Source organism: Maniola hyperantus, chromosome 8, assembly GCF_902806685.2.
Source record: "Maniola hyperantus chromosome 8, iAphHyp1.2, whole genome shotgun sequence".
Classification (NCBI taxonomy): Eukaryota; Metazoa; Arthropoda; class Insecta; order Lepidoptera; family Nymphalidae; genus Maniola; species Maniola hyperantus.
Genome location: NC_048543.1, coordinates 9873360 through 9882892, shown reverse-complemented (window position 1 = coordinate 9882892; position 9533 = coordinate 9873360). Strand labels below are relative to the sequence as shown.

At 37.8% G+C, this 9533-nt stretch overlaps 1 protein-coding gene across 2 annotated transcripts in view; it reads left to right on the top strand.

The window, feature by feature from the left end:
* Nucleotides 1–485: 485 nt before the first annotated feature.
* Nucleotides 486–9533, top strand: part of LOC117984641 (ATP-binding cassette subfamily G member 4-like) — a 49509-nt gene continuing 40461 nt past the window's right edge. Inside the window, exon 1 of one of the 2 annotated variants that reach the window (XM_034971264.2) lies at nucleotides 486–771. In XM_034971264.2, coding sequence (XP_034827155.1) covers nucleotides 651–771 — 121 coding nt within the window. In that variant the 5' untranslated portion in view covers nucleotides 486–650. The remainder of the gene's footprint in view (nucleotides 772–9533) is intronic. The other variant, XM_034971265.2, reaches the window with a different exon arrangement.

Genomic DNA, 9533 nt, shown 5'->3' with positions numbered 1-9533 from the left:
GATGATCCCAAGGGACTTTTAATAACAATATATGAGATAGGTAGGTACCTTGCATCCTGGGGACGGGCTACTACGCATAGGTTACATTTCGTCCTGGAAAATCAAAAGTTCCCACGGGATTTCTAAAAACCTAAAGCCACGCGGGCGAAGCCGCGGGCATCAGCTAGTCTCTAATAAAAACGGAGAAACAAACGCTTTTGATGGAAAGGAAAATATACAAGGTCAAATTAGCTACCACTACATTTAGGTTAGCCGTTCAGCTTGAGTAGACCTTGACAGTTGCATCTGAGTAATTCGCAGCGTCTACCCACGCAAACTTAAAGTTGCATAACGGAACACAAATGCGCCGTGCATTTCACGGCCCAGGAATGGATTCGGCTACAGTCTACTTGTCTGGCCACGATAACAACAATCAGCTGCAAGTTTGACAGCTGACAAGCAACTGGTGGGGAGAACGACCGATAATTACACACTGAGAACTGAGTAGGTAGAAACGCCTGCGCCGCTAGTTTGCCGGTAATCGCCTCCGCGCTCAGGCGAGTCGAACTAGTGCCTGCTTCATCGCTCTTTGTTTTCATCAAACACGATTCTTTGTGTTCGCGCGATGGACGAAGCCTTTGTTCTAGTGCAGCTCTAAAGTGTTAGTGGCAATGGCTACCGACAACCAGTCGGACTCACAGGAGACTAATTCGACGTCGCTGGTGGAGGATTCTATTAACATCACCTTCGAAGACGTTTGCTACAAAGTGCGACATGGTTTCTTAGCTGGAGGTGGGCGAGCCCTTACATAATATTCAGTAATAAACATTGTACCTACTAGTTATTTTGCTCATTAACAAATGATAGATTATTACAACGTTAATACAATACTACCCAGTTATCTTTTACTTTATTATCATACGTTCAATGATAAACTGGATAGATACCTACTACTTACGTACCAAAAAATACCTACCTACGACTGTACTTCTAATTAATTACTAAATTCGACAGTAAAGTCATAAACGAATAACACAACAATGAACCAACTAGGTTACCTTCCTGTTAGTAGAGCAGTTTTCACCTTTAATATAAGTGTAGACAGTTAAATTTTGAACGATTTTTCACGCAATGTTTACTGCCTTCTGCTATGGTCGGTGTCAATGGCCTTTCATTTATTTATACTTACTATAATGTTTACCATAAAATCAAGCAAGTACAAACACACACACGCGACTCTGTTAAGCATTTGCATTACATAGTTAGGTATACCTATACCTTCCCTTTCTACATCTGAGCTGATTTGTACCTAAGTCTGATCTCTTTATCTATTTTCTATCACTCAAAATTTAACTGTTATAAGTTATTCCATCGCAATCTTGTTTAAAACGTCTCTACCGTGTCCGTATCTATAGCGCTAATTATGAACACTTATTAAAATAGTAGTAACATAAGTAAAAAAAACCGGCCAAGTGCGAGTCAGGCTCGCGCAATGAGGGTTCCGTACTACAGTCGTATTTTTTTGACATTTTGCACGATAATTCAAAAACTATGATGCATAAAAATAAATAAAAATCTGTTTTAGAATGTACAGGTGAAGACCTTTCATATGATACCCCACTTGATATAGTCACTCACTTCGAAAGTTCAAAATACTTATTATTAGTTCATGACCACAATTTAATTTTTTTGTGTGATCTACACACACAATTTTTTTGTGTGATCTACAGACAGACAGACAGACAGACAGACAGACAGACAGACAGACGGACGGACGGACGGACGGACGGACGGACGGACGGACGGACGGACGGACGGACGGACGGACGGACGGACGGACGGACGGACGGACGGACGGACGGACGGACGGACGGACGGACGGACGGACGGACGGACGGACGGACGGACGGACGGACGGACAGACGGACGGACGGACGGACGGACGGACGGACGGACGGACGGACGGACGGACGGACGGACGGACGGACGGACGGACGGACGGACGGACGGACGGACGGACGGACGGACGGACGGACGGACGGACGGACGGACGGACGGACGGACGGACGGACGGACGGACGGACGGACAGACAGACAGACAGACAGACAGACAGACAGACAGACAGACAGACAGACAGACAGACAGACAGACAGACAGACAGACAGACAGACAGACAGACAGACAGACAGACAGACAGACAGACAGACAGACAGACAGACAGACAGACAGACAGACAGACAGACAGACAGACAGACAGACAGACAGACAGACAGACAGACAGACAGACAGACAGACAGACAGACAGACAGACAGACAGACAGACAGACAGACAGACAGACAGACAGACAGACAGACAGACAGACAGACAGACAGACAGACAGACAGACAGACAGACAGACAGACAGACAGACAGACAGACAGACAGACAGACAGACAGACAGACAGACAGACAGACAGACAGACAGACAGACAGACAGACAGACAGACAGACAGACAGACAGACAGACAGACAGACAGACAGACAGACAGACAGACAGACAGACAGACAGACAGACAGACAGACAGACAGACAGACAGACAGACAGACAGACAGACAGACAGACAGACAGACAGACAGACAGACAGACAGACAGACAGACAGACAGACAGACAGACAGACAGACAGACAGACAGACAGACAGACAGACAGACAGACAGACAGACAGACAGACAGACAGACAGACAGACAGACAGACAGACAGACAGACAGACAGACAGACAGACAGACAGACAGACAGACAGACAGACAGACAGACAGACAGACAGACAGACAGACAGACAGACAGACAGACAGACAGACAGACAGACAGACAGACAGACAGACAGACAGACAGACAGACAGACAGACAGACAGACAGACAGACAGACAGACAGACAGACAGACAGACAGACAGACAGACAGACAGACAGACAGACAGACAGACAGACAGACAGACAGACAGACAGACAGACAGACAGACAGACAGACAGACAGACAGACAGACAGACAGACAGACAGACAGACAGACAGACAGACAGACAGACAGACAGACAGACAGACAGACAGACAGACAGACAGACAGACAGACAGACAGACAGACAGACAGACAGACAGACAGACAGACAGACAGACAGACAGACAGACAGACAACAAAGTGATCCTATAAGGGTTCCGTTTTTCCTTTTGAGGTACGGAACCCTAAAAGTAGGTAACTATAGTACTTAATTTGAATTTAAGTATCGAATGATTGAAGACTTCAATTGTCTTACAATTCATTACCTACACCTGGAAGTTTACACTATGATAACTGTGATATGATAATACGCCGGAGCTACAACTGTTAGTTTGAACCTAACTAAGTAAATTATTATGTCGCTCATTAAAATTTAATCTTAGATAATCTAAAGATATATTATGATTACCTAGTTAGTTTAAGTGCTAGATCGTTATTAACTTCCTTCGTTTTACTTATCCCTTTATTAATGCTATGCACATCTCTCCCATTCATGTAGTAGGTAGGTACCAGCAATTATTGCAGCAATCACTAATCGCATTTTCAAAATTTGAACTTTTTGAGAAGCCTAAGTTTTAGAACTAAATCGTGCTTTATAACCAAATTTTGATATGTCCATCATATTTTATTCAATGTGCTATTAATCACTAGCTTATGCTCGTGACTTCGTCCGCGTGGACTACACAAATTTCAACCCCCTATTTTACTTCCTAGGGGTTGAATTTTCTTCTTAGCGGATGCCTACGTCATAATAGCTATCTGCATGCCAAACAGCCCAATCCGTCCAGAAGTTTTAGCTGTGCGTTGATATTGTGCGTGCGTTCAGGCAGTCAGTCATTTTATATATTTTATTATTGATATTTTACTGTCTCAGTTCACACTTCACACTGGAAATACTTGACAAAAAGTCGATTGATTAATAATTAATTAAACTTGAACGGACATAATATTACATACTTTAATAAAAATAATATTATGATCAACCACATCAACTTCGTATGATTAAGCCTTCAACGATTATACGAATTGGACGATATAAAATAGTTTATAATAAGGTTATAATATTTATCAAATTCAAAAGTAGGCAAATACCCAATTACATACCTACGTAAACGAGATTTATAACAACTTTCTCGGCTTAATGCTAAGTGATTAAATAAAATAGTGAATGCAGTCCTCGAAGGAAAAGTAATCTAAAACTATCTCTTAGCAATTATTTTACTCAAATATTCGGTAGTTTTCATTATTACCCACTTTAAAATAAAAGGTAGGTATGTTCCCTCAATCCTATTACAGGTTGGATCAAGATTATAATAATTTTAATTACTTAATAAGGAAATACGTAAGTTAGTACATACTTCGCCTTTGTATGGAGATTCAAAATATGTTTTGTGCAAAAGCAGCAGAGATTAACTTTTATAATTATTAAAATCTAACAAAAAACTGCAAAGATTATCATCACACCTAAATGAATTAGGATCTATTAAACGGTATTAAAACTTATAAATAAATAAAGCCTTTATTACTGATATTTACATTTAAAAATTACATAATAAATTACATAATTTAAATCTCGCACTTTAGTTCTTTCCGATCAGCGCGTCTTCTGACGCATAGGCCTCCTCCAGGTTTTTCCATAAGAGTCTGTTTTATGCTTCTCTTGTCCATAGTGATCCCGCTGCCTGCTTTATATCGAATAAAAATAAATGCTTTCGAAAAATGTATTAAAACTTAATAAAGTAAAAATATTCTCCGAAAATAATTTATTACATACTAGCGTATGCTCGCGACTTCGTCCGCGTGGACTACACAAATTTCAAACCCCTATTTCACCTCTTTAGGGGTTGAATTTTCAAAAATCCTTTCTTAGCGGATGCCTACGTCACAATCGCTATCTGCATGCCAAATTTCAGCCCAATCCGTCCAGTAGTTTGAGCTGTGCGTTTATAGATCAGTCAGTCAGTCACCTTTTCCTTTTATATATTTACCCTCTAACAAATAAACCTGGAATAGCGGTGGAATAGTTATACTCTGTTTTGTCTTTTTCCTTCAAATGTCAAATTACTGATGACAGAGAAAGACAAAACAGAGTATTACTATTCCACCGCTATTCCAGGTTTATTTATTAGAGGGTTAAAATTTAGATACATTAATTTATCTACCTATTTGGCAATGGTGAGAACATCGGTTTAGAGTTACTTACTGCTCATTGTTTCACGTGAAATAGGTACCTCATATCATAATATTATGTTATATTCGACATACCTACCTACATGATACCTCTTTATACCAAACAACAAAATTAACAAGATAAAGTTTTCAAACTAAAATCCTAGTCATTTTAAAAACACCGCTACAGAAAAACAGTTTATGGACTGAGAGCCCGAGAGGGCCAGAGCTTCGCTATTTTATACAAGCTGAAAGTTTATCTGTATATTGTCCCCAGCACAGGGAGAAACGATCTGCGACTATGATGTTTGGTTAAGTGGCTTTGGGAGATAACAGGTAACAGATAACGGGTATGGCGGTTTTGCAGGTGAGCACTAATAAAGGATTATTTAAAAAAAAAAATTGAAACCTCTAAATGTGGATTCACATTAGATTAGATTAGATTCGCTTATTTATTAATAGCAAAATTGTATGTAGACCTACAATAGGGTCTTAAAATTACAAAAGTCCAATTTCAATCTGCCATGCAATGGCAATTTTGTAATATTTCAAAGTGTTACAATTTAATGGAAAAAATAAACTAAAAAAAAATTATGTTGGTAAACTTTAAATAATTATAATAATAAGTTGTAAATAAATTAAATCTCGAAATTAAGCCTTAATAATATGTCGTACGAAGTCATCAACTGCATTTTTTTTTCTTGCAATATTTTTTTAAATTTATGACTGAATCGAATTCATTGGCAGCGAATTGAAGCGAATCTTTAAAACTCTACAAGCATTCTACCTATTGACATATATCTCCTTCTTCACCACATCAGACATGATGTGTAATAAATTATCTCTGACCACATAAAGCTTAATTTTTTATCGAGAGAAACAATCTCGCGAACATTGAATTATAATGCGCGCGAATGCGATTATATTCCATCACTGCCAATGAAAATACACCCTAAAGGATAATGGGAAATCCTTTCTGGAACACGGCTGATGATCCAGCAAACATCATGCACACACAATAAACTCTTACATAAACTTACACATTAAAAACCAGTCGTATTATGCTGGTTGCAAAACGGGGTAGTAGCGGTGCGTAGAACAAAATCGCTGATGTATAAGTTGTTACCAACCACAGATACCAACCCACACATGCAAATATTTACTACAAAACGTAGATAGGTACTTATAACTATGATTATAATGGAGGCGACACTACCATCAAGTAGGTATTTAATCTATTTTCCTTTCCTGACTTAGTAGGTTGTTCGCGGAAAACTTCTGGGACGCGCTTTGTCCGGAGCTTTATAGTCATTTAGTTTTTCACGGGTCGAGTGTTATTTTGCGATAAAAACATCATAATATTATCATGTGCGTTGAATAGACCGTCGCTTCTGGGAGAAACCATATTTAGTTTTTAAGGTGGCAAAAGAAAAAAAAAATGTATATCGTCCAATTCGTATAATCGTTGAAGGCTTGATCATACGAAGTTGATGTGGTTGATCATAATATTATTTTTATTAAAGTATGTAATATTATGTCCGTTCAAGTTTAATTAATTATTATTAATCAATCGACTTTTTGTCAAGTAGGTATTTCCAGTGTGAAGTGTGAATACAGACAATAAAATATCAATATCTAAATATATAAAAGGGCTGACTGACTGATCTCTCAACGCACAGCTAAAACTACTGGACGGATTGGGCTGTTTGGTATGCAGATAACTATTATGACGTAGGCATCCGCTAAGAAGAAAATTCAACCCCTAGGAAGTAAAATAGGGAGTTGAAATTTATGTAGTCCACGCGGACGAAGTCGCGAGCATGAGCTAATTGTGATAATAATATTTGTATATCTGCTGATGATATTATGATGATATTATTATACATTATACAAAATAAGTAGTATATCAGTGAAGCCTGTCGAAAATAAGGTATGACTAAGGTAGGTAGGTACCTACTTTAACAAGAATTTTCCATTCATAATTTACAGAAAAAAAAACCTCATAAAAACAAAACCTACTTAATAATAAACCTCACACGGATATTAATCGTTATTATTCTTTATTGAACCTAATCACATACCTAAAGTGTCTTCAACGTACCCAAAAACAAAGTATATTTTGAACCTTTTATAAAACTTAATTGGACTGCAGCAATCATAAATGCTACAAAAAGCTGTATTTCTAAAATATAATATATTAGGTAATAATAATTTATATCACACTAGGTTATACTCGCGACTTCGTCATCAGACATAAATCATCATCGAGTTCATAAATTCTTAACCCCCATTTCACCCCACTTACTTAGGGGTTGAAATACGAAAAATCCTTTCTTATTGGAAACCTACCCTTTACAAAGAGTAGGTACGGTACACCCTTCAAATTTCATGTCTCTAGGACCAGCGGTTTAGGCTGTACCTTGATGTATAAGTCAGTCAGTCAGTCAGCACTTTGAATTTTATAATATGCAGATTTAAGTTGTAATGTTATGTGACCATATAACTTAAGGTTTTCCATACTTGGTTAGTTGCTCACAGTCCTGTTCTTGAGTTGGTTGGCCAGCTGATTCCTGTATGCCTCTAGAGTGTAGCAGTGTTTTGGGGGCACGCAGTATACTAGTGGTGATGGGTTTGTTTTGGCGGACTTCCCGCTTTCTGTGCTTCGTCGTTAGAGGTGAGATGAAACTGATCATGATCTTTTAATCGGAAGTCTTAGAAGGATCCCGACATAACAGTGGACGGTGGCGCAGTTCACGACTGGTGCCCATGACGGATTTTCCTCACAAAAAAAGGCTTTTTACACCCGTACCTACTATGTACGTATGCATGACTCACTCACGCTACTCTACTTTAGTCGCTAACTCGTTTATCGCACAATAATTAACACTATGCTAACTAATGCTTATACTTAACGGTCCCGTAACTGAAATTCGGTTATATGTACTTTTTGTAAAATAAATTATTATTTATTTTACATAAATAATATTTATTTACGCTGAATTTATGTACAATAAATTATTATTAATTAAAACAATTTATATTATAGTTGAGGCTCCATTATTCCTTTATCTGTGCATAATTTGTATACAAAAAAAGATTCCGGCGAATTGAGAACCTCCTCTTTTTTTGAAGTCGATTAAAAAAGACATAGGTATGTTATGTTCATCTTACATGGCGTAAATAATTTTATTAGTGCTCGTGATAAGTAAGACAAGATAAAAACGCATGAGAGTAGAAGAGATAGCGTTCTACATATTATAATTATATATATTAATAAATAAAATAAAATAAAATAAAAAGCCGTTTATTCCCATACTCCTTAATGCATTATAGTTCACAATGATGTTAGTTTCGTTAATTACAATATATTTCTGTATTCTTAAATTGCTAAGTTGTTAGTAGGTATTGTTAGTTAGTAGATAGGTACAGAGTTTGTCTTATATGCATATAACAAAAACAAAAAATAAAATGTAAAATAAAAACGTATGTTATGAGATATGGGCCCCTTCTCGGGTAAAGGCCTCCTCCAACTTCTTCCATTTCTCTCTCTTCTTGCCGAGATCCAGCCAGTTTTTCCCTGCTGTTTTTATGATGTCATCAGTCCACCGTTTGTTTGGCCTTCCAACATCCCTTTTGCCTTCCGGTCCTGTCCACCGTGTGGTTTGGATTGTCCACCTTTTATCTGAGTAGCGTGAGATGTGTCCAGCCCATTGCCACTTAAGTGTCAAAGCTTGTTTTAATGCGTCCGTTACTTTCGTTTTTTGTCGAATTACATCACTTTTTATTTTGTGTATTTTTCTAATTTTAAGTATGCTGCGCTCTATTGCTCTTTGGGTGGTTCTAATTTTTTGCTTTGTCTTACATGTGAACACCCAAGTTTGGCATCCATAGAGCAAACATGGCAAGAGACAAGTATCAATCACTACTTTTTTTAAGCTTAAACTATAATTTCCTTTTAAGATCTCTTTAAGTGCCCAAAATTTCTTCCAAGTTAAATTTATTCTCCTTTCAATTTCTTCTTCGTTGCTTGACTTGTTAAATGATACTTGTTTGCCTAAATAGATGTAGTTATTTACGTAATCTATGTTGTTACCATTCACGAAAATTGGAATTTTGTGACTATTGGTCATTATTTTTGTTTTCGTTCCATTCATTTCTAAACCTATTTTGGAGCTTTCTTGATCTAGTGAGTGGATCATTTCTTTTAACTCTCCAGGTGTTTCAGCTAATAGAACAATGTCGTCTGCGAATTTTAGATGATTAAGATAAGTACCATTTATTTTTATCCCTTTTCGTGCCCAGTTTAGCTTGCGGAATATGTTTTCTAGCACTGCGATGAAGATTTTTGGTGA